This window comes from Panthera tigris, chromosome C1 (assembly GCF_018350195.1).
Source record: "Panthera tigris isolate Pti1 chromosome C1, P.tigris_Pti1_mat1.1, whole genome shotgun sequence".
Classification (NCBI taxonomy): domain Eukaryota; kingdom Metazoa; phylum Chordata; class Mammalia; order Carnivora; family Felidae; genus Panthera; species Panthera tigris.
The window spans coordinates 201,577,239-201,603,745 of record NC_056667.1 but is presented as its reverse complement, the minus strand read 5'-3'; the positions used below and the strand labels follow the sequence as shown (position 1 = coordinate 201,603,745).

The 26,507-nt window shown below is 45.3% G+C and overlaps 1 protein-coding gene across 1 annotated transcript; it reads left to right on the top strand.

The window, feature by feature from the left end:
- The first annotated feature begins 6,712 nt into the window (after positions 1-6,712).
- Positions 6,713-24,974, top strand: RESP18 (regulated endocrine specific protein 18). The gene is given in 7 exon segments (XM_042993923.1): positions 6,713-6,742; positions 19,336-19,573; positions 21,301-21,344; positions 21,346-21,406; positions 22,413-22,545; positions 22,933-23,020; positions 24,906-24,974. Coding segments are annotated over 7 exon segments (645 nt in total). The 3' UTR covers positions 24,957-24,974.
- Positions 24,975-26,507: the final 1,533 nt, after the last annotated feature.

Genomic DNA, 26,507 nt, shown 5'->3' with positions numbered 1-26,507 from the left:
ATTGGTAGTGGGGGAGGGGCACAGAGAGAGGGAAAGAGAGAAAATCCCAAGCAGGCTCCACACTGTCAGTGCAGAGCCTGATATGGGGCTCAAATCCACAAGCCATGAGACCCTGACCTGAGCTGAACTCAGTGCCCAACCTACTGAGCCACCCAGGCACCCCAAGGGAAATCAGGTCTTCATTTTAGGAAGGATCCTTTGTAGGTGATGAATTAGTTTTCTCTTCCTGCTTTCTTTTTTTTTAAATACGAAATTTATTGTCACATTGGTTTCCATACAACACCCAGTGCTCATCCCAGCAGGTGCCCTCCTCAATGCCCATCACCCACTTTCCCCTCCCTCCCACCTCCCATCAACCCTCAGTTTATTCTCAGTTTTTAAGAGTCTCTTATGATTTGGCTCCCTTCCTCTCTTTTTTTTTCCCTTCCCCTCCCTCATGGTCTTCTGTTAAGTTTCTCAGGATCCACATAAGAGTGAAAACATGTGGTATCTGTCTTTCTCTGTATGACTTATTTCACTTAGCACAACACTCTCCAGTTCCATCCACATTGCTACAAAAGGCCAGATTTAATTCTTTCTCCTTGCCAAGTAGTATTCCATTGTGTATATAAACCACAATTTCTTTATCCATTCATCAGTGGATGGACATTTAGGCTCTTTCCATAATTTGGCTATTGTTGAAAGTGCTGCTATGAACGTTGGGGTACAAGTGCCCCTATGCATCAGCACTCCTCTATCCCTTGGGTCAATTCCTAGCAGTGCTATTGCTGGATCACAGGGTAGATCTGTTTTTAATTTTTTGAGGAACCTCCACACTGTTTTCCAGAGTGGCTGCACCAGTGTGCATTCCCACCAACAGTACAAGAGGGTTCCCATTTTCTCCACATCCTCGCCAGCATCTATAGTCTCCTGATTTGTTCATTTTGGCCACTCTGACTGGCGTGAGGTGGTATCTGAGTGTGGTTTTGATTTGTATTTCCCTGATGAGGAGTGACGTTGAGCATCTTTTCATGTGCCTATTGGCCATCTGGATGTCTTCCTTAGAGAAGTGTCTATTCAGGCCTATCTCAAGAAACAAGAAAAATCCCAAATACAAAATCCAACAGCACACCTAAAGGAAACAGATGCAGAACAGCAAAGACACCCCAAACCCAGGAGAAGAAGAGAAATAATAAAGATCAGAGCAGAAATAAACAATATGGAATCTAAAAAAACTGTAGAGCAGATCAATGAAAGCAAGAGTTGGTTTTTTGAAAAAATAAACAAAATTGATAAACCTCTAGCCAGGCTTCTCAAAAAGAAAAGGGAGATGACCCAACTAGATAAAATCATGAATGAAAATAGAATTATTACAATTAATCCCTCAAAAATACAAGCAATTATCAGGGAATACTATGAAAAATTATATGCCAACAAACTGGACAACCTGGAAGAAATGGACAAATTCCTAAGCACCCACACACTTCCCAAACTCAAACAGGAAGAAATAGAAAACTTGAACAAACCCATAACCAGCGAAGAAATTGAATCAGTTATCAAAGATCTCCCAACAAATAAGAGTCCAGGACCAGATGGCTTCCCTGGGGAATTCTACCAGACATTTAAAGCAGAGATAATACCTATCCTTCTCAAGCTGTTCCAAAAAATAGAAAGGGAAGGAAAACTTCCAGACTCATTCTATGAAGCCAGCATTACTTTGATTCCTAAACCAGACAGAGACCCAGCAAAAAAAGAGAACCAGAGGCCAATATCCCTGATGAATATGGATGCAAAAATTCTCAATAAGATACTAGCAAATCAAATTCAACAGCATATAAAAAGAATTATTCACCATGATCAAGTGGGATTCATTCCTGCGCTGCAAGGCTGGTTCAACATTCGCAAATCAATCAATGTGATACATCACATTAATAAAAGAAAAAAAAAAAGAAAAGAACCATATGATCCTGTCAATTGATGCAGAAAAGGCATTTGACAAAATTCAGCATTATTTCTGAATAAAAACCCTTGAGAAAGTCGGGACAGAAGGAACATACTTAAACATCATAAAAGCCATTTATGAGAAACCCACAGCTGATATCATTCTCAATGGGGAAAAACTGAGAGCTTTCCCCCGGAGATCAGGAACACGACAGGGATGTCCACTCTCACCGCTATTGTTTAACATAGTGTTGGAAGTTCTAGCATCAGCAATCAGACAACAAAAGGAAATCAAAGGCATCAAAATTTGCAAAGCTGATATCAAGCTTTCACTTTTTGCAGATGACATGATATTATACATGGAAAACCCGACAGACTCCACCAAAAGTCTGCTAGAACTGATACATGAATTCAGCAAAGTCATGGGATACAAAATCAATGTACAGAAATCAGTTGCATTCTTATACACTAATAATGAAGCAACAGAAAGACAAATGAAGAAACTGATCCCATTCATAAATGCACCCAGAATCATAAAATACCTAGGAATAAACCTAACCAAAGACATAAAAGATCTGTATGCCGAAAACTATAGAAAGCTTATGAAGGAAATTGAAGAAGATATAAAGAAATGGAAAAACATTCCATGCTAATGGAATGGAAGAATAAATATTGTTAAAATGTCAATACTACCCAAAGCTATCTACACATTCAATGCAATCCCAATCAAAATTGCACCAGCATTCTTCTTGAAACTAGAACAAGCAATCTTAAAATTCATATGGAACCACAAAAGGCCCCGAATAGCCAAAGTAATTTTGAAGAAGACCAAAGCAGGAGGCATCACAATCCCAGACTTTAGCCTCCACTACAAAGCTGTAATCATCAAGACAGCATGGTTTTGGCACAAAAACAGATACATAGACAAATGGGATAGAATAGAAACCCCAGAATTAGACCCACAAAAGTATTGCCAACTAATCTTTGACAAAGCAGGAAAGACTATCCAATGGAAAAAAGACAGTCTCTTTAACAAATGGTGCTGGGAGAACTGGACAGCAACGTGCAGAAGAATGAAATTAGACCACTTTCTTACACCATTCACAAAAATAAACTCAAAATGGATAAAGGACCTGAATGCGAGACAGGAAACTATCAAAACCCTAGAGGAGAAAGCAGGAAAAAACCTCTCTGACCTCAGCCGCAGCAATTTCTTACTTGACACATCTCCAAAGGCAAGGGAATTAAAAGCAAAATTGAATTATTGGGACCTCATCAAGATAAAAAGCTTCTGCACTGCAAAGGAAACAATCAACAAAACTAAAAGGCAACCAATGGGAAAAGATATTTGCAAATGACATATCCGACAAGGGCTAGTATCCAAAATCTATAAAGAGCTCACCAAACTCCACACCCGAAAAACAAATAATCCAGTGAAGAAATGGGCAGAAAACATGAATATTCAACTGTTAATAGCAGAACTCTGTTGCCAAGACGGGGAAGAGCCGGGTTGGGGGCCTCGTCACCAGCCGCTGCCATTGGCCGAGCTGCCGGAGAGGGGCGCTCGCAGTTGTCGCTGGGGTCTGGCCTTGGCCGCGGCGGTTGGAGCGGTGGAGCCGGCGCGCCAGAGCAACCATGCAGCAGCGGGCGCGGCGGGCGCGGGGGGCCCGGGGACCTGCGGGGATGCGTCTGATGCTTTGCTTCCTGCTGTTGAGCAGCTGCCCTGGGGGCTGGGACGCCATTAGTCCCCACGGTCAGGAGGAAAGCTGGGGGAAGGTCTGGGAAGTGGGGGCTGCGGGAGCGGTTGGTGCACGAAGCAGGGCGAACCGTGTCGGGTGGGTAAAGTCAGCAAGCACGGGCGGGGACGGGAGGGGGGGGGCGGTTAAAAATCGGAAGGTGGCGGTAGGACGGAAGAGAAGTGGGCCCCAGGGGAGATTAGGGGTGCAGCAGGAGGAATGGAGGTGACAGATCCCGGCCACGAAGCCACGGGAGGAAAAGCACGCGGAGGGCTAGGGTGGAGGTACCCAGCGCTGAGGGGTAGACGGAAGGAGCCTGGCCGCAGGCATCCAGTCTTGACCTCGGGATGAGGCCTGACTGGAGCCAGGTGCCTGGGCTTACCCTCCTCCCTGGGGAGGTAGGTTGGGGGGGGGGGGCGGGGATCTGCGGGAGGACGCCTAGCCTTCCCCACAGCCGTGTGCCTCCCTCTCCACTTGTCCTCCGCGTCCTTGAACTTGGAGACCAATGCAGAGGGCTTCCCGCGGGCCTGGGGCTCTGCAGAGTGCTGGAAGGGCGCGGAGGGGAGTCAGGCCCTGTGCAGATGCCTGAACCCTTTCATCTCCTGGACTTCCCCCCGCTCCTACCCCATCTACCTGGACTGAGGAGGGGTCTGTATGGTAGAAAAGTTATTCCTCACATTGTGTAGCTGGGTATACTGTGGCTTTCAGGATAAGAACCTGGGATCCCAAGGCTTAACAGTCTGAACCCAGCCCCCAGGCTTTATACTTCCAAGGATTCTGGAAGTCTTTCCAGCTCTCCACCCAGGAAGCAAACTTCTTCCCCCATCCCTACGCTGTCCGCCTGTCTGTCCAAGTTTTGTAGCCCTCTGAGGCTCTGCTCACCTGTCCATCCACAGGCTGTCTCTTTGCCCGAAGACTCTGCTCTTACCTGGAAGTCTGTGCCAAGGGTGAGTGAGACCCAGAGGGTAAAGAGGAAAAGGTGTGATGGAGGGAGAGCTGATAACTGGGAAGGAGGGGGAGGGATCTGAGCTTGATGGTGGAGAGGGTACTGCTCTTCTGCAACCAGGCCCTCTTGAAGGCTTTCGGCCAAGCTCCCTGCTAATGCCATTCTGTACCCTTAGAGGGACAGCCCCAGGTGGGCATGCAGCCACCCAGGTCCCGGCAAGGAGTCGTCAAGCTGGTCTTCCGATACTGGCAAGATGTGCTTCAGTGGCTCATGCCTCAAGGTGAGACCAGAAGAGCTGGAAGAGAGAGGCTGGGCTGTGGGATCCCCACCTTGACATTAAAAGCTCCTTCCACAGATTTCTCTGCCTGAACTTTTCTCTTCATCCTCACCTCTGGAGCCTCACCTGCTCAGACCCTGAGCAAGATGGGTGGTGGTCTCCCAGCCTTTGTGGGGAAGCTGTTGTCACTTGTCTTCTCTTTATTTTTAAAAAATATTTGTTATTTTTGAGAGAGAGCGTGCGCAAGTGGGGAGGTGGGGGTGGGGAGAGACAGAGGATCCGAAGTGGGCTCTGTGCTGACAGATGTCAGTGCATCGGGTCCTGCCCCACCAATGTTGGGCTCGAACTCACAAACCAAACCGTAAGATCATGACCTGAGCCAAAGTCAGACACTCAACTGACTGAGCCACCCAGGCACCCCTTACTTACCTTCTTTAGAGGAGCACAGTAGAGGCAATGAGAAGTCCCGGGAAGAGTTCAACATCCATCTCCTTGGGACTAGCCCTATGCCCCCCTGCCCTGTGCTATCCGAGTGCTCAAGGCCAGGAATCATGGGGTCCCCAGTCAGAACCTCTCCCTCCCGTACACATATTCCAGATTTTGAATTGGGGGAGTAGACAGCTCAGAGTGTATGGCAAATAGAAGCATGACAGATGGGGGTGCAGAATGGGAGGGGAAACGTTTCTGATCCTCCTTGAAAGCAGGGTTTCATGATTGCAGGGTTCAGAAGGGAGATCTGCTTGGAGTTCGAATCACTGCTATTAATGATCATAGCGTATGATGTGCGAGCAATGCCTTAGAGTTTTAGAAACACTGCGTATGCCCTCCACTTCCATTTGGTCCTCATAACAGCACGATTGTTAAATTCACATTTGGCTACTTATCGCTCACCAAGCACTGTGCTAAGAAACTTACATGGATTACCTCCTGTAATTCTCTCAACAATGGTTCATCATTTCATGGATGAGAAAACTGAAGCTCGGCCAATTTAATTAAGTTCCCAGTTAATTAAGTTAAGTTAGGGGTCACAGAACCAGTAAGAGCAGGGATTCCAGTGCCGAGGTGGGCAGAAGGCAAAGCCCTGTACCCCAGACCGTCTCTGGATCCCTCCAGTGCCCCGTGGCCCTTACGTACTTTATGGAAAGCAGAAATTCCAGTTGCTCTCTGGTTTCTGGGGTAGGCCAATCCAACTGTCCCAAATGTCAACTCACGCTCCTCCCTTTCTTTCTGCAGGACTGTTCTGGAAGGATGATGTCACTCAAGATGTAAAGACCCAGAAGATGGAGCACATGCCCAGGCTCCACGCCTCAGAGACCTACATGAGGGATGGGTAGACAGCCTTTCCCACCAAAACCACCATGCTGAGGTGTGTGAGGCCTGTGGTCTGTCCACACTGCACGTGTCTGGTAGACAGAGCAACTGGGAAGGGAAGGAGTGTCAGGGATGCCAGTAGGAGCTGTCAGAAGCCCAGCGAGTAGAATGAAGAGAGAGCCTGTCTGGTTTCAGCCAGAAGCAATCCCATGATACCTTAGTGATGTCCACAAAGGGAGGGAATTGGGACGCATGGCTACTATGTGTTATCCCTGGCTTGGTCTTCACCTTCTAGAGACAGGTGCAAAGGGAAACTCTAATTGTTGTTCCCTAAGGTGAGAGTCCCTCGGGGATTTTGAAATTCTTCATTTGGATATCATCTCTTTTCCTCTGGGCCTTTTCGCCATTTTCTCTTCACCCTTGACTCCTGTTTTCCTTCCCCTCAGAGCCCAGTGACCAAGGTGAACAAGGAACAATGCTTGAACTCTAGAATGGTTTTGGAGGTCCTGAACCAAGCAAGAGATGACCAACCACAGCAAGGCCCCACTGCAGGTGAGGGCCTGCCCTTGTCCAGGAACTCTGAGCCCACCAAGGGCCTGTTTACAGAGGGTGACAGGGTGAAGGAGGGGATAGACATTGGTTGATAAGGAATGATTTCACTGAGACTGATGGAGAACCTTCTGGAAGAGAGGGCCTGGAGGATGGAAAAGAACAGAGCCAGCCCAATCTTCACCCTGCCACTGCCCAGCCGTGACCTTGGACACATTACCTAGGCTCTTCAAGTCCCTTCTTCCACATCTGTAAAATGGGAATGGTAATAAAGACGACCCTTCTGGTGTTGCTGTGTGGATCAAAGACAATATACGAAAAATGCCAGCGGTTGCTGGATTGAGGGGAAATTCTCCCTTTGCCCACTGGAGGGCGCCCCCACTTTCTCTCTCACAGACAGCTTTTCACCGATTTCAGCAACTAGGGATTGCAAGGGGCTGGGGGCCTGCAGTGGACTCTTGCTTTGTAAGATCAAGCACAGTCACAGAGCTTGAAGGGCCTGCAGAAATCTACTTGAGAGGTTTCACAACTTAAAAAATATATATGGGCTCCCTGGTTTTCTAAGAAAATCTTGCGTATGACATTACTCTAAATCCTCACCTTGCCCATCCATCCATAGCCGTATATCTGTATACATTTCTCCCTCTCTCTCTCTTTCGGTATACACACACACACACACACACACACACACACACACATTTATACATACACATATAAACATAGATATGAAGATCCTTAAATGGGAGAGGAGTACCCAGAGCGCCTCACATTCAGCCTCCCCCTTGCTCTTCTCAGTGGTGTGGAGGAAGTCACCTGGGAAGGTTCTCGGGCATCCCCTTGGACCCTTGAGCTCTCTGGAGCCCAGGTAGAAAACTGCCCACCTCTTAGTTATCCATCCATCTTTACAGCTGAGAAACTGAGTGGGCAGGCATAGAGCAGGGCCAGACCAGGTCCCCCCACTAACCTTCCCCCACCGCAGCCCCACCCTTCCTCTCCGGGGCCCCCATAGAGATTGGGCTGCTTGACACATGAGACTTCTCCACACTGAGGATAGCCTGAGGAGGTGACATTAGAACTTTGACCTAAAAGACATCCTGGAAGCAGCCGGGGGAAGATCTGGAGGAAGAATCCCCAAGGCAGAGAGAATTACAAATACAACTGCCCTCAGGTGAGATTGCAGGGCTCCTTAGGAGAACAAACAGAAAGGCTTATGGCAGCAGAATAGGCCCAGGACTACTCAGGTCTATAGACGGGTTTGGGTTTTGTTCAAAGTGTAGTGGGAAATCATCAGCAAGAGAAAGGCGATATGATTAACATTCTATAAAGACATAGTGACGCTGCTGGAAAATGGATTATAAAATGGACAAGAGTAGAACCAAGTAGAACTGTCTGGGGCTACTGAGTTGTCCAGGTGGGATCTGGTGGTACCTTAGACGAAGATCAGGGCAGCGTTGCTGGGAACCTCTTAGCTGGACTCCATCCAGAGGCAGCCTGCACCTCAGAAGTGCTCTAGCCTTTTACCCCTTTCAAAAAAACTGGTCCCCATCTCTGTCACCATGGCAGCCAGGCCTCCTTAGCTTGGATTGGTTGCTGGACCACATCTCTGGTCCTGTGACTGACCCTGTGATGGGGACTGGTTGCCATGGTTCTATCAAGTGTGCAAACAAGGAACTGCCATTCTCCTTCAGGCTCAGGGGACCAACCAGCCCTGTGTCTAATGGAAAGTCCCTTGAAGGAGATAGAATTAGAGATAGGGACCAGGGAAAGGCCTGTAGTCTGACAGTGCCTGAGTCCCTTGTCTCAAGGCTTATTCACACTAAGACTGCTATGGAGACTTGCTCCGAATTTGGTGGGGAGGGATGGGGACGGAAGTCAGTATATTCATTAAAAATTCCTTGTTTCTTCCCATTTTAGGATGTCTTTGAGCTATTCCCTAGTCTGAGTCACAAGTCACAACCTCGCAGCTGATTAAGACCTGAGGGGGAAAACTTCCATCCCCCACACCTTCCTGGTGCTCTCAAGAAGGGCAATTTCAGGGGGCACCTGGGCGGCTCAGTCGGTTAAGCCCCTGACTCTTGATTTCAGCTCAGGCCATGATCTCATGGTTCGTGGGTTTGAGCCCCATGTGGGGCTCTGTGCTGACAGTGTGGAGCCTGCTTGGGATTCTCTCTCTCCCTTTCTCTCTGCCCCTGCCCTGCTCATGCTGTCTCTCTCTCTCAAAATAAATAAACTTAAAAAAAAAAAAAAAAGAAGGGGCACCTGGATGGCTCAGTTGGTTAAGCATCTGACTTCGGCTCAGGTCATAATCTCACGGTTTGTGAGTTCAAGCCCTGCATTGGGCTCTCTGCTGACAACTCAGAGCCTGGAGCCTGCTTCGGATTCTGTGTCTCCCTTTCTCTCTGCCCCTCCCCTGCTCATGCTCAGTCTCTCTCTCTCTCTCTCTAAAAAATAAATAAAAACATTTAAAAATAAAATAAAATAAAAAATAAAAAAAAAGAAGAAGAAGAAGAAGGGCATTTTCAGGCTGACCCAAATTTGGATCTGGATCATTAAAGCTGATTTTCAAGCAAACTCTTCCTACAGACTTGTCTGGAGGCAGGATGGGGAGGGTTTGAACCTGACAGGAGTCTCTGAGGTGAGAGAGCTAGGATCGGAACACAGGAAAAGTTGGGGTATGGGGTTCAGAGAACACAGCCCTGGTTGCACCCAGTGCATGGGTTCTGATCCCTTCCTCCCCCTACGGATTACTTCTAAGGCAGATGGACTCACAGCCATCCCCACCCGCAGCCTTCAAATGTATCTTCTTGGTGTATCAAATGTATCTTCAAATGTATCTTCAAATGTATCTTCCATTCATGGAAGGAAAATCTTCCTTCCAGACCTTGGGTCTGCAAGGCCTGGGACCTTGGTCTGCCTTTGAGGTTCATGGCACCATCTGAGCATTGGGGTCCCCTACAGAGCAGTTACGCCAGCCCCAAACCCAAGAACCCACACAGAATTCTGTGACTAAATGCTTTGCACATTTAACGCTCTGATACCCTGTGGTCACTTTGCCCTGGGGAGAGGGGGACCAGCCACCGTCGCTCAATCCAACCGAACTCCAGACATCTCATGCCTCAAGCTTTGTATTTCTCACAGTGCCTAGCTCATTTGATCCTCACAAATGGGAACACAGGGGAAGGTGCCAATCCTACTGTCTTAGTGTGTTCAGGCTGCTGTAACAAAATACTGTAAACTGTGTGGTTTATCAACAACAGAAATTCATTTCTCACAGTTTTAATTTTTTAAATGTTTAAATTTAATTTTTTAATGTTTATAAATAATGTAATAAATGAATTTTCTTTCTTTCTTTCTTTCTTTCTTTCTTTCTTTCTTTCTTTCTTTCTTTCTTTTCTTTCTTTCTTTTCCTTAAGCCCTTGAGGGTTAAGGTTTCAAAAATACCTCTGGAATGTTAGGTATTTCTTAGCCTCCATATTGTGTGCATCCTTTCCATCCTTATTTGGGGTTATTGAAACACTTTCCAGTATTCTATTTTAATGTAACAATTGTGTTTTTTATTATCTTTCTGTACTTTTTAAGTGATTGCTCTGGGGATCTGAGTATATACATTTAACTTCTCTCTCTCTCTCTCTCTCTCTCATCATAGCAGAGAGCCCGATGAAAGGCTCAAACTCATTAAGCATGAGATCATGACCTGAGCCAAAGTTGGATGCTCAACCGACTGAGCCATCCAGGTGCCCCTCTCACAGTTCTAGAGGCTGGGAAGCCAATGAGGAGCTGGCAGAATCGGTGTCTGGTGAAGACCTGCTTCCTGGTTCACAGACAATGTCTTTCACTGTGTACTCACATGGTGGAAGAGGGACAGATCTGTCTGGGATTTCTTTTATAAGGGTACTAATCCCATTCATGAGAGGTCCATCCTTAAGACCTAATCACTTCACAAAGGCCCCACTTCCAAATACTTTCTTATCACCTTGAGGGTTAGGATTTCAACATATTAATTTTGGGGGCACACAAACATTCAGACCATTGGATCTGCTTACTTACAGAACCCAGGGAAACTAAGACACCCTCCTCTGGCAATACAGGCTTACTCATGCTTCCAATGCATGTCCTATCCCCTGCATCTGTGCATCTAAGGACATAACTAAACATAATACTCAACATATTTATCTATGCCTAGTTTTTTTTTGACTTTATTTATTTATTTTGAGAGTGAAAGAGAGAGAACATGATCAGGGGAGGGGCCGAGAGAGAGAAAGAGAGAGAATGCCAAGCAGGCTGCATGCTGTTAGCACGAAGCCCGATGCAGGGCTCGAACCCACAAACTCTGAGATCATGACCTGAGCTGAAGTCAGATGCTTAACCAACTGAGATAGCCAGGCACCCCTATACCTAGTTTTTATTAGCTAGATTGACCCCTACCACCTACCCTACTTTTCCTCATCATACATTCACTGTGTCTGGCCACCACAATTCATGGTTCCTGCCTCAAGGCAACTGAAGCTTAGGGAAGTAAGACATACATATAACATATTCATGCAATAGATATTTATTGAACACCTGTGTAGCACACCATGCAGATGCCCTGCTTCATATCCCCTGCCCCATCTCTGAGTTCATCTGTGAACTGCAGGTAGACAGTATCTATACAAGCTGACAGCTTCTCACCTCAAGCTGACACTCTACTTCTTGTCCTGTGGGTATTCTGGAATGCTAGAGAAACTTGCCTACCTGTGCTCAAGACAACTCTGAGATGTCTGGGAATTAACACTCCCAGAGGCAGTTAAGGATTGAGTTTAGTAGATATATATTCCTGCAGATCCATCCCTGGTGGGGTAAATCTGAGACAAGTTCTACACAGATCCTCAGGGGTCCCCAACAGGGTTCATTCCCAGTTGCCCATTGTGATGGTTAATTTTATGTGTCAATTTGACTGGCAAAGGGGTTCTTAGATAGATGGTAAAACATTATATCTGAGTGCATCTATGAGGATGTCTCTGAAAGAGAACAGCATTTGAATTAGTAGATTGAGCAAAGAAGATGTCCTCATTAACACGGGTGGGCATCATCCAATCTATGGAGGACCCAAACAGAACAAAAAGGTGGAGGGAGGATGACTCTGCTCTCTGCTTGAGCTAGGACATATGTCTTCTCCTGCCCCTGGACATCAGGACTCAGATTGGAACTCATATCATCAGCTCACCTGGTTCTCAAGTCTTGGGACTCAAACTAAATTACACCACCAGGTTTCCTGGTTCTCTGCTTGCAGACAGCAAACCATGGGATTTCTCAGCCTCCATAATTGTGTGCATTCTTTCCTTCCTTATTTGGGGTTATTGAAACACTTTTCAATATTCTATTTTAATTTAGCAATTGTATTTTTCATTATCTTTCTATACTTTTCAAGTGGTTGCTCTAAGGATCTGAGTATACACATTTAACTTTTCACAGTCTGCTTATGATCTTACCATTTTGAGCCAAATGCAGAGATCTTACTAGCATATGTTCCTTCCCTCTCTGGCTTTTATGTTGCAGCTGTCGATTAGAATCAGTTACATCCACATACATTTGAAACTCTATCAGACACTGTTAATAACTTTTGCTTTGAACCATCAAACATATTGCAAGTAATTCAAAAGGAGAAGAATATATTTACCCAGATAGTTCCCATTTTGATTACTGTCTCCATTCTTGATGTTCTGGATTTCCTTCTGAAATCATTTCCTTTTTATCTGAAGAATTTCCTTTAGCAATTCTTTAGAGCAGGTCTGCTGGCTACAAATTAGTTTTTCTCCATCTTTGTTTCACCTTCGTTCCTGAAGTATATTTTGCTTGGTATAGAATACTGGGTTGACAGCTCTTTTCTTTCACTACTTTTAATTTTTTTTTTTCAACGTTTTTTTTTTATTTATTTATTTTTGGGACAGAGAGAGACAGAGCATGAACGGGGGAGGGGCAGAGAGAGAGGGAGACACAGAATCGGAAACAGGCTCCAGGCTCCGAGCCATCAGCCCAGAGCCCGACGCGGGGCTCGAACTCACGGACCGCGAGATCGTGACCTGGCTGAAGTCGGACGCTTAACCGACTGCGCCACCCAGGCGCCCCTCTTTCACTACTTTTAAAATGTCATTCCATTTCCTTCTGTCCCCCATAGATCATAATGAAAAATCCACAATCATTTGGATTATTGTTCTCCTATAAGTGATGAGTTGTTTTTCTCTGGCTTTTTTCCAGATTTTGTCTTTGTTTTTAGTTTTTAGAAGTTTGATTATGATGTGTCAAGGCATGGATTTTTTCAAGCTTATCTTGTTTGTGTAAACAAACTCCAGTTCATCTGCCTGATGCAGGTAAAGGCCAATCACTGAGACATCAAGTTTGTAGCAAGGAAAGGGTTTATTCAAGAGGCAGCCAAATTAAGAGATGAAAGGGCATAGTCAAATTTGCCTCCTCAGAGGGGAAGGACCAGGGATTTAAAAAAAAAATTTTTTTATGTTTTTAAATTTTATTTTTGACAGAGAGAGAGACAGAGTGTGAGTATGGGAGGGGCAGAGAGAGAGGAAGACACGAATCCGAAGCAGACTCCAGGATCTGAGCTGTCAGCACATAGCCTGATGTGGGGCTCAAACTCACAGACTGCAAGACCATGACCCGAGCTGAAGTCAGACGTTTGACCAACTGAGCCACTCAGGTGCCCCAAGGGTCAGGGATTTTTAAAGGCAAGTGGAAAGGGGTCTGGGTAAAGGAGAGAAAGGCTTCATGACTCAAAAATAAAGGAAGTTAGAGAATATTGTACAAAGTGAAATAAGTCAGTCAGAGAAAGATAAATACCATATGATTTAACTCATATATGGAATTTAAGAAACAAAACAGTTGAACATTGGGGGCGGGGGGGAAGACAGAGGCAAACCAGAAAACAGAGTTTTAACTATAGTGAATAAACTGTGGGTCACTGGAGGGGAGGTGGTAGGGGGGATGGTTTAAATAGACGATGGGGATTAAAGAGGACACTTGCAATGAGCACTGGGTGTTGTATGTAAGTGATGAGTCACTAAATCCTACACCTTAAACTAATATTCATTGTATGTTAACTAGCTGGGATTTAAATAAAAACTTGGAAAAGAAAAATAATAAAGGAAGTTACTAAGTACGAGACAATTAATTTCATTTTGCTCTCTCATTTCAAAGAGGTGGCCGCTAATCCTGACTGGCTCTGGCCAGCTTCTTGGTTAAACCTTGAGTCTTTGCAAAACTAAATCAACACTTGGTTATCATGGTGTCAGAATATCCTTGTATCATCTTATAGAACCATGGTGGTGGACAGCATTCTGAGAACAAGCAGATTTGGGCTAAAAAGTTGCAGCTGTGCTTATCTGCCCCATTAACCCCTTGGTTACTGGTTTCATTTGAAGTTCACTGAACTTATTGGATCTGTAGGTTTGTGGCTTATGACAAATTTGGGAAGTTTTCAGCCATTATTTCTTCAAATATTTTTAATTTACTACCCTTCTCCTTCTGGGACTCCAATGACATGAATGTTAGACTTTTAGTATTGTCCCACAGGTCGCTGAGGCTCTGTTTACTTTTTTCTCCAATGTTTTTGTCTCTGTTGTTCTGATTGGATCACTTCTATTGGTCCATCTTCAAGTTAACAGATACTTTCTTCTGTATTCCTATTCTGTTATTGAGCCCATCCAGCAAGTTTTTATTTTGGTTATTGGATATTTTTGGTTCTAAAATAGCACATTAGAGGAACAAACAGAACAGCTAGTGGTAAGAAATGCAGTTGGAGAAGTAGACCCAAAACTGACCATTTGGGGCTTTTCAGCTAGTAGTAAAGAGTCTAGATCTTATACAAAGGGCAAAAGACGGTCTCCTGGGTGGCTCAGTTGGTTAAGCGTTGAACTCTTGATTTCAGCTGAGGTCATAATCTCACAGTTTATGGGATTGAGTCTCAAGCTGGGTTCTGCACTGAAGGCAGACTCGGCCTTCAGGGATTCTCTTTCTCCCTGTCCCTCTGCCTCCTCCCCTTCCTGCCACCACAAATAAATAAATAAACTTAAAAAAAAAAACAAAGGACAGAAGAAAATCACTAGGGATTTTAAGGAAATGAATAGAATGATGTGATGTACAATTTTAAAAGACCACCCTACTACTGCTGGATAACGTATTGATAGAGGACAAGAGTGGAAAAGACAGGCCTGTTAAGAAGTATTGTTTTTGTCCAGGAGGACACTGGTAGCTTGGACTGGGCATTGCATAGAGCTGAGTATCTCTAGCTGGCCATGTACTCTACCCAGAGACAGCCTGAACTTCAGGCAGAATCCAGACCCTTATGGTCTCCAAGGAAACAGCTCCGGCCTCCTGTCACCATGGTAACCATGCTTCATCTGCCTGGATTGGTCGCTGTGGTGACATCAGCAGCCCTAAATGACTAATCCCCACAATGAGAACTGGTTGCCATGGTGCTAAAGTATGCATAAAAGAATCTGCCGCTCTTCTCCAAGTCAGGGTCTTTGAGTAACTCTAAAGCTATGGGGAAATGAGGGGAGGGAAGAGAAGATCAGATACTGGACCCAAGGGGAGGCCAGCTGTCAGGCAGTTGCTAAGTCACTATGCCTTAGGACTTGCCCAAATCAGGACTACTATTAGAGCTTATTATTTATTGGGAGGGGGGAGATGTTTTATGCTGTAGATGGGGGAGTCCTCCAGCATATATCCACACAAATTGCAAATCCCATGTTTCCTTCCACTTTAGAGCTTTTTAAACTTCTTCCTCCTCTGAGCAAAACTTTGTAGCTGATTAAGGTATCCCCATCCCTACACCCTGCATTGGCATCTAGAAGGGCAGGTCTAGGACAACCCGTTTTGGGATTTTTAAAGTGCGTTTTCATCAAAACTTTTCTGTGGGCTCCAACCAGAGCCTCTGAAGGAAAATATGGAGGGCCAGAATAGAGAAGATATTCGTGGTGGGGGTGGCGGCCTGGCTTTTGGTTCCTTTCTCCTTCTAGTCATCATTCATAACATGACTGCAAGGTAGAGTAGAACCACACCTGAACTGCAGTCATTCCTCACCCACCCACCACCCTTTCTGGTGGTTATTTTCCCCTTGGAAAAGGAACTTCCTCCTTTGAACTCCAGGTCCAATAGGCCTGAGAACCTGCTTTGTTTTCTGAGGTTACTACTCCCAGCATTAAGGCCGCCTCCAATTTCCCTGGTAGTTTGAAATCTTAGAAGGGAGAAAAGCTGAGTGACCTCTGTTCAACCCACCCAAAGACCAGTATGTTCTGTTTTCCTACAGCATTATATTTCTCAAAGCAGATTCATACTCATTTGCTCTTAGGCCTCAAATTATTTCTGTAAATAATTTTCAAATATCATGTATAACCCAAGTCCGTGATAACCACATAAACTTCCAGCTCCTGGTATGACAAAATAGTTTGTGTTAGTCTCTAACATTGAACATATGTACTCGAGACGAAATATAAAAATAAGCGTTTGAAAGCATGGAGACCAACCAAAAGCAAGAAAAACTAGAGGGAATATAATCCTTGAAAAAAAACAGAGTCCACAGGTGAGTCCCACATTTAACAGGCTTTCCTCCTAAGGACACTTCATGTTTCCCTATAGCACATAGGGAAATAGAGCATGGGCAGGAAAGTGGCAGTCTGACGGGCCTCTGAAACACAGGCTGGAACACAGAAATGACAGAGCAGCTGGAAACGAGGAAGAAATCTGAGAACTGAGTGAGCTACAGAGAGGTGAACCCCAAAATCCACATACAAATTTCCTTCAAATACTTAGCTACCTTTAAAATTTTTTTTTAACGTTTATTTATTTTTGAGACAGAGAGAGACAGAGCATGAACAGGGGAGGGTCAGAGAGAGGGAGACACAGAATCTGAAACAGGCTCTAGGCTCTGAGCTGTCAGCACAGAGCCTGACGCGGGGCTCGAACTCACGGACCGTGAGATCATGACCTGAGCCGAAGTCGGCCGCTTAACCGACTGAGCCACCCAGGCGCCCCCTTAGCTACCTTTTAAATGGCACATGTTCAGGAAGAAATTTCAAGGAATCTAGTGGAAAAGTCAAATATCTGAGCAGGGATTTTGGAAGCTGCCACAGTGTGTTAAGGAGACCAAATGTGGGGTTCAGGACCCATGAAAGTAGAAGGTCTTGGTAAACGCCTTGGGGTTTTCAGTAAAATCCCAAAAGGACCAAATTCTACGTGTAAGCACAATGTCACAGCACTAAGGGATACAGCCTAGGATTAAGAACAGAACTAAAATGCTCCCGCTTTAACTAGGCTTCTCATAGTTCATGAGTTCAAGCCACACTTCAGGCTCTGTGCTGACAGTGCAGAGCCTGCTTGGGTTTCTCTCTCCCTTTCTCTCTGCCCCTCCCCTGCTCACTCTCTTTCTCTCTCTCTCAAAATAAATAAATAAACTTTAAAAAACAATACAATATAAAGATGAATAGCTAAAAAGTCAATAAAGTTGAATACTAAAAATTACTTGATTATTCCAAAAGAAAGGAGAGGAGAAACAATGGAAAAATGGGTAAGACAAATAAAAAACAAATAACAAGGTAGCAGAACTAATCCCAAACATATCAATAATTACATTAAATGTAAGGAACTATTAAACAATCCAATCAAAAGATGGAGATTGCCAGTCTGGATTTACAAACACAACAAAACAAAACAGAATCAAACTATATCTTGTTTATAAGACATATACTTTAAATATAATGACAGGGGAGCCTGGGTGGCTCAGTCAGTTGGACGACAGACTTCGGCTCAGGTCATGATCTCATGGTTTGCGAGTTCAAGCCCGGCATCAGACTCTGTGCTGACAACACACAGCTGTCGCAGCTGTGACAGCTCTGTCTCCCTCTCTCTGCCCCTCCCCTGCTCACATTCTGTCTCTCTCTCTCTCTCTCTCTTCCTCAAAAATATGTGAACATTAAAAAAAATTAATAAAAAAATAAAGAAAATATAAATAAAGAAAAAAAACCTAAAAAGTCCCTAATTGCAACATCCTTCCAAATGATCCATGGGTCTAAGAAGTTACAAGAAAAATTAGAAAATATTAACCACTTGATAATTAAAACACAAAAAAGTCATGCTTAGAGGGAAATGTGTAGCTGTACATGCATTTACTGTGCAGAAGAAAACATGTGGGGCACCTGGGTGGCTCAGTCGGTTGAGCGTGCGACTTCCGCTCAGGTCATGATCTCCTGGTTCATGAGTTCGAGCCCCGCCATTGGCCACTGTGCTGACAGCTGAGAGCCTGGAGCCCGCTTCAAATTCTGTGCCTCGCTCCCTCTCTCTGCCCTTCCCCTGCTCATGCTCTGTCTCTCTCTGTCTCAAAAATAAATAAAACATTTTTAAAAATTAAAAAAAAAAGAAAACATGTAAATCAATGATAAACTATCAACTCAGGAAGTTCGAAAAATAAATGAAATGAGACCCAAAGAAAATAAAGGGAAATAATATGTGATAACTTAAATGTCATGGACAAATTTCTTGAAAAATTTAAGTTTCCAAAACAGACATGAAAAGAAATAGGGTATCTTGAATAGTTGAAGAAATTAAATTGTAATAAAACTTTCTCACAAAGAAACTCTGAGCCCAAATGCTTGAAGAAGTAATATCAATCATGTACAAAGCCTTTCACAGAATAGCAAAAGAGGAAATGCTTTCTGACTGACTCGATGAAGGAGTACAACCAAATGTTGTGAAGAAAACAGGAGAAAAATCTTGGTAGGTTTGGGTTGTGAAACATTTTTAAGAAGCAGAAAGCATTTGCCATAAAAAGATAAAATTAATAAATTGTACTTCCTCAAAATGAAAATATTTTGCTCTTCAAAAGACACAGTAAGAAAATTAAAATGAAATGCTCAGAGTTGGAGAAAATATTCACAAACCATTTATCTGATAAATGAGTTGTATCTAGAAGTACCAGAGAACTGTGAGTATTAGGGAATTATAAACACGTTTAGTTGTTATGTTCTTATCCAATTGCTGCTATAACAAATCACTTCAAACTTAGTGGCTTAAAACTACACAAATTTGTTAAACTCACTGTCTGGAAGTCAGAAGTCTAAAATCAAGATGTCAGCAGGGCTGTGTTCCTTCGGGAGTCTTAAAGGAAGAATCCATTTTCCCGCCTTTTTCAGCTTCTAGAGGCTGTTTGCATTCCTTGGCTTGTGGCTTCTTCCTGACATCTATCCAAACCTCTCCCAATGTCACATCTCCCACTACTGACTCTCCTCTCTTACAAAGACTCTTGTAATTATACAGGGCACACCTGGAAAATCCAAAGATAATCTCATCTGAGGTTAATCACCTTCTAAGGTTAATCACACTGCAAAGTCCCTTTTACCATATAACATTCAGAGGCTCCAAGAGACTCTGACATGGACATATTTAGGGACCATTATTTAGCCTACCACAGATGTCTGGTATTGTGGTTATATAGGAAACTGGGGATGAGTTAGGATGGTTCTGGGGGCGGTAAAAAAACAAACAAACAAACAAGGGGAGGAGTTGGCTACACGTCCGCAGGGAACAGGGTCCGCCCGCGATTGGCCAAGCTGCCAAGGGAGGGTTGTGCAGATCCAACCCTCGCTGCGAGTGGGAAGCTACAGTCCAGTTTAGCCCCTCCTGCTGCTGTCTCTACTTTCTCTGCAACTTAGGAGGGGAGTGAACGCGCTGATCCCGGGAGAATGCAGCACCTACTGTGGCCTAGGGGTTCTGGGGGGCTTCCGCTACTCCTCTGCTTCGTGCTGCTGAACAGCCGCCCAGGGGGCTGCAGCGACATTAGTGGCCACGGTCAGGAGGAAACCTGGGGGAGGGGGTGGGGAAGGGCAGGCCAGAGAGCGATCCTGAGAGAAGTGGGTCGGGGGCCTCAAGGTTAGGAACTTAGGAGGAAAAGTATGAGTATGTGTCTGAGAACGTGAAAAGAGACAAATGTGGGAGCGTCTCGTAGAAAGAGACGCAGCCTTGGGGTGGGGCTCCGCATGTGGGATCTGGACCTAAGAGAAGCGAACTCAGGGAAGATTGTGAAGGAGAACGGGAAAATAAGTGGGCAGAGGGAAGTAAGCCCCGCCTATGCCGGTACAGGAGAAGACGCACCAAGGGACCAAGGAAGAGAGATGCCAGGAGCTGAGGGATAGGCAGGATCTCTGGACAATAGGAGCAGGGACCCACGGGTACGGGCGTCCTGACTCCAGAGGGAAAGCTGAGCCGAGAAACGAGCCAGGGATTCATCATAAGCCCTCAGAGCCTGGCGTCTGCGATCTAATTTCTGATAAGAAGGAGAAGGCTAGGCTGGGTAAAAGAGAATGGAGGGGAAAAGGCCCATCCTTCTTCCTCTCCCTCCACTCAGCGCCCTCGGGGGAGACCAGCGCTGACTCACGTCTGACCAGCCAGAGACTGACTGCGCAGACTCGAGGATTCCAGTGCCAAGAGCGTGGGGAAGAGGGCGCAAACTCCTAGTCTGACGCCAACTTTCCCCGCCCGATTCTTGGATTTAGAGGCCAATGCGGAGGACTCGTGAAGAACTGTGGGAGGAGGCCTGGTGGCGGTTGACTGGAGGAGTGTGTGTGTGGTGGTGGTGGAGGGGCGGGGGGCGGCGGGGGGGACGTTCTTGTAGGGATGCCTCGCCCTCTTTGCCGCTCAGACGCCTCTTCCTAGCCAGGTTTCGGCCACCCCCTCAGCACCACGGACAGCGCCAGGTGCTTTGTGGGTTCTGGCAGAGGGTGTCCAGGTCACCAGTTTTCCTATCAGTCCTGGGATCAATGCCTCAGACAATGATCTCCCCTTCCAGAAGAAGTTCTTATCTTTCTCAGTAGGCTGCTGGAGGTTCTACTCCTTCCTAAAGGCAGGGAATTGGTATGGGGATCCATTTGATTCCAGAGGACAATTCCTTTTTAATGCCTGTCCGTAATGACTCATGGTAATTCCATTACATAAAAAAAAATGGACTTTGCCAACTCTACCCCGTCTACCCGGAATAATGAAAGTGTTATAGCATTAGGGATTGTTCTCCCCCACACCCTGTCCTTCTCCTATGCAGTTAGACAAACTGGTTTTCTGGACAAGGATCCAGACACACAAATCCTGTACTTACCAATACTTCCTTCCTCTAAGGATTCCAGGCCTCCGTTCTAATCCCCTCCAGGATTTCAGGCCTTCTTTGAGATGCAGCTCACCTGCTTCCCATGCCCCACTTATCACCTGATTATCCATTCCAGGTGTGTAGCTTTCTGAGTGTCTTCTTAGTTCATCCTCCACAGGCTGCTTTGCTTGCAAGCTCTTACCTGGAAAATGGCATCAAGGGAGAATGAGGTGCAGGTGCTGAAGAACAGGGCAGGTGGTGATGGGGGGGGGGAGGGAAAAATGAAAAGAAGGAGGATTTGTAAGGAAGAAGGGTCTGGTGAGAGGAACAGAGACCAGGGAACCCAGGGGTGATAGTGAAAGACAGCTGCTTTTCTTCAACTGGGATTTAAAAAGCTTCTGGCCAAGCTCTCTTGCTGATTCCACCATTCTGCCCTTAGATGGTCAGGGCCAAGTGGGAGTGGGGCAGCTCTGGCCCCTCCAAGGGATTTGTCTCTGTAGTCTTCCAGCACTTGTAAGTTGTACTCCAGCAGATTGTGCCCCTAAGTGAGTACGGGCTGGGAAGAGAGGCTGGAGCCTGATCAGAAAATTGGGGTGGGTGAGTGAGGGGCTGTTTGATCTGTGGATGGGCTTTCTTTGTCAGATTTCTCTACTTGAAACTTTCCTGTCATGCTCACCTCATGGAGAAGGGGGTATGACTGCAATGGGGGTGGATAGGTGGACTGTTTGACCTTGATCACCCTGGAAGAACCCAGCAGAGGCTTCTAGAAGAAGCCAGCATCCAACTCCTTCTGATGAGCTCCAACCCATAGTGCTATCTGAGTTTTTCCATAGCCAGGAATCCTTAAGTTCTCAGCCAGAACACACACACACCCTCAGCCTCTGAGTAGGAAGCAGAGCAAATGGATGACTAGTAGAGAGGAGGAATGAAAGGGAGTGGAAAGTCCCTTGGAGACAGATGGCTGATGCTTCCTTAGAGCAGAATTTAATGAATGGGGGAGGGTCAGATAGGAAATCTACCTTGAATTCATATGATTGGTACTACTGCTGATGTCTAATATGCGTGTAATGCCTTAGAGCAGCTGTTCTCAAAGTGCATCCCAGGACCAGGAGCATCAGCACCACCAAAGAACTTGTTAGAAATGCTAATTCTTGAGCTTCACCCCAGATCTACTGAATCAAGAACTCTGGGGGTGGGAAACAGTAATTTGTGTTTTAACAAGGAAGTTCCGATGCACACTAAAGTTTGGGAATCGCTTCCTAAGAGTTTTCTAAGCACTCTTTACATCCCTAATCTCTTTTAATCCTCACAATAGCATCAAATGAACCAGCAAACAGAATATAATCCTAGTTGAAAATTTATTGCACACCAGGCACTATGCTAAGCAACTTTTTTTTTCTAAATTTAATGTTTATTTATTTTTGAGAGAGAGAGACACAGCACAAGCAGGGGAGGGGCAGAGACAGAGGGAGACACAGAATCAAAGCAGGCTTCAGGCTCTGAGCTGTCAGTGTCCCAGGTGTCAATTCACCACATCCTTTCACCCTGCAGGTTTGTTCTGGAAGGATGACATCACCCAGGGTGTGATGACCCAGAAGATGGGGCACATCAGCAGATTCTACCCCCAAGATCCATATCTGAGGCATGGATAGGCAACCTTTCCCACCAAAACCACTGGGATAAGGTATGAAAGGCCTATGGTTGATCCACACATCTAGCAGACAGACAGCAGGGAGAGAACAGATATTAAAACTGCAGGTAAGAGCTGCTGGCAGGACTATGAGAATGATCTGGATGTTTTGTCTAGGCTCCACAAAAAACAGCTCCATTAGCCATTAGTGATATCTGCAAAGGGAGAGATGGATGTTAGCAGGCCTACCTCCCATCTGTCATCCCTGTCTCTTCTAGGGGCAAGCAAGAGGAGAAACTTTGACTCCTATTCCCCAAGGTAAGACTTATGTGTCTTCTCAAGCATTTTAAATCCCTGACTTTGGATCCTGCCCTTTCCCTTCTGGAGCCCTGTCATCCTTTTCTGCCTTCTTCTTGATTTCTGGCTTCCCCCCTCCCAGAGCCCAATGGCCAAAGTGAACAGGGATCAATGTTTTACCTCCAAAGTGGATCTGAAGACCCTGAAACGAGAGGTGACCAACCCTGTCAAGGTAAGGGATTGACTTTCTCAGGAGTTTGGAATCACCAAGAACCTGTTGAAATGAGGGAGGCAGCTATGAAGGGAATGAATATTGAGGTGTGAACAGATAAGCTGAAGGTCTTTCCTTTCCCAATCGAAAGGTACCCCCACCCTCCTTCTCTCTCACAGAAACACCTGGGGGTATCAGTATGAGAGGTTGGGAGGGCAGATGTGGAAGCCTCTAAAGAAGAAATTATCTATAGTTTGTGCATAGGCATTGAGTCTAAAATAGGCATTGAGGGGCACCTGGGTGTCTCAGTCAGTTAAGGGCCTGAATTTGACTCAGGTCATGATCTCGTAGTTCATTAAGTTCAAGCCCCATGTAGGGCTCACTGCTGTCACAACAGAGCCTGCTTCAGATCAATCCTCTGTCTCTCTGTGTCTCTCTCTGCCCCTCCCTCACTGTGCTCTCACTCTTTCTCTCTCTTTCTCATCTCTCAAAAATAAATAAACATTAAAAAACAAAATAAAATAAGCATTGAAAATTGCAAAGTTTATTGCCAAGTTTATCTGTCTATCTATCTATCTATCTATCTATCTATTTATAGTGAGTTCTATGCCCAATGCAGAGCTCAAATTCATGAACCTGAGATCAAGAGTCGCATGCTCTATTGACTAAGCCAGCCAGGCACCCCTAAAATTGCCAAATTAAAAACAATTAAAAAGTCCTTTTTTTCTCTCCATATACTCCTTTGCATACAGCAAGGGATAGCAAGGCTCCTTTGGATAAATGGGAGAGGTAGTCCAGAGGCCTTCACATTCAGCACTCCTTCCCCTCCTTGCTCTACCCTGTGGCCTGGGCAAGTCACCTGGGCAAGGCTCTGGGTTATCTCTTTGAGATGCTTAAACTCTTCAGAATCCAGATTAAAAACACCCATCTAGCACTCCCATCTATCTTTATAGATAAGACATTGGGGCCCAGGCTGGTCAAGGGATTTACTCACAGTTACATAGTAGGTTCATGGCAAAGCCAAGACTGGACCCAGGGCTCCTGATTCCCAGACATTTCACAGGGGCACATCCCCTGCCCTTCCTCTCAGGGACTGCAGTGAGAATTGGGCTGTTCCCAATGTCCAACTCCTCCACATTAACAAAAGTCTTTTTTTTTTTTTTTTTGGACTAAGACCTAAATTACAAGAAGGTGGCAGCCAGAGGAAGGTATAAAGGATGGTCATCCCAGGCAGAGAGCAGTGACAAATGTCCTGAAGCAAGTATACCATTCAGGTTAAAGGAACAGGTGGAAAAGTCAGTGGCAGAAGATTAGGTTGGAGAAGTAAGCCCAGGACTGGCCATATAGGGACTCATGGATTTTATTTTAAATGTAGTGGCAAGTTAACTGGGAAGTTTTAAGGAAGCCCTAAACAATCATAATGTGATACATGATTTCAAAAGGCCACTCTTGTGATGTTGGGGTATAGGCTGTGAGAAGAGCAAGCATAGAAACTGAGAGCCTGCAAGAAGCCTGCACCACAGGGAGCTTCCAGCCCTGCATACTCTCCTAGGAAACCAGTCCCCATTCCATCAGAGAGCAGCTGGTCTTCCTAAGTCTGGATTGGTTGCTGGGTCAAGGCATCCAGAGCTAGGTGACAGATCCATTTGCAAAGGATGGTTGCCATGGTGTTTCTGTAAATGCAAACAAGGTACTGCCATTCTTCCCCAGCCCAGAGCCCCAGGGAAAAGCATGGGAGAGCTGGAGAACTCTTTGTGGGAGCCAGAAGGACAGACAATGGGTGGGCTGAGTAATTGTAGCTTACTCAAATCAGGCTGTTATTGAAGCATTTTGTGAGGGAAAGTAGGTGAGGAAGAGGCCACCTTCCCACATACTGATTCCAATCCTTTGTTTCTTCTTGTTTTAGGACTTCTTTGAGCCACCCCCCACTGTGGGCCACAACCTTGTTGCTGATTGAGACCTCATATGAAGCCTCTCTGCCCCAGTGCCCTCTGCCCTCCAGAGGGGCAGTTCTAGGATGACCCAAATGTGGATCATTAAAGTGGACTTTTGTGCAAACTCTTTCTGTGATTTGTCTTGAGGTGGGGGGGTGGGGTCTGGACACAGCCAGAGCCTCTGAAGTGGAAGAGTAGGGGTGGACCAGAACAAGGGTGCAGTGAAAAAGAGCACAGCTCCTTGGTGCTGGTGGAATGCTGTCTTGTCTTCCCTCCAATGACCATTCCTGAAGTGGAGAAAGTGGAGGTGGGACCACAGCTGGAATGCAGCCTTCCCCACCCACGCCTGCCTGCACTGTGTGGTCTAGTTGCATATCCTTCCATGTCAGACAGGCCTGGACCCTGCTGTTTTATGAGGGTCTCCATCTCCAGCATTACCACTCCTGCCAGCCATCTCCCAATCACCCTGCTCCCAAGAATCAACAGAGAAGTGCTATAACCAAAGTGTGCACACGTTAAACATTTTGATGGCTCCTGCCAGTTTCCTCCTGACACCTGAAAATCTTAAAAGGGAGTGGGTAATCTGACCAACTAGGTTCAGCCCAACTGAACACCAGAATATCCTATTTGCAGAGCTTTATGCTTCTCAAATATTCTCACACTCACTGGATACTCACAAGTGTAAACAAGTGGGCAGGTATCAGTATTTGATTTCTCTAAGTATATGTGTGCATATACTAATAATCATATGGCAATAAACATAAGTTTATATACTTTATTGGATATGTTATACTTCAATAATAAAAAACAATAACTAGGAGCCTCTCAAAGTAAAAAATGTAAGAAGTGAATAGGAGAAAAGATGTTTCTGAAATGGATGATTTGCTCTCCCTGCTATCAATACTTAGTATGAAGAAGCTATAGTAATTAAGGAAGTGTGGTGTTGATGTGAGGATATACAGGTAGATCTATGAAACAAAGTGCCCAGAAATAGGTCCACAACAATGTGGATACTCTATTTATAATAAAGGTGGCCCTGCAGACAGAAGGTAATATTTTCAATAAATAGTTCAGAAACAATGGAGTACCCTTGCAAGAAAAATTCACCTTTGTCACTTTAACTTAAAATGTACACACAAATAGAATCCAGGTGTATTATAGGTCAATGTGAACAATTAAATAATGAAACTTATTCTATAGCTTAAAGCCATTTGGTGGTTTTATTTCACTTCTCTGAACTTCTATTCTGCAAAACTTTGTAGATAAAGCATTTAGAGGATAGCACAAGAATAACTTCATGTCCTAATAGTTGGAAATGACTTCTTAAGGAGGAAACAAAAGTGCAATAAATAAAGGAAAAGACGGTACATTTGATATCTTAAATTAAGAATATCTACAAACTTGGGGCACCTGGGCGGCTCAGTTAAGCGTCCGACTTCGGCTCAGGTCATGATCTCATGGTCTGTGAGTTCGAGCCTGCGTTGGGCTCTGTGCTGACAGCTCAGAGCCTGGAGCCAGCTTCGGATTCTGTGTCTCCCTCTCTCTCTGACCCTCCCCCATTCATTCTCTCTCAA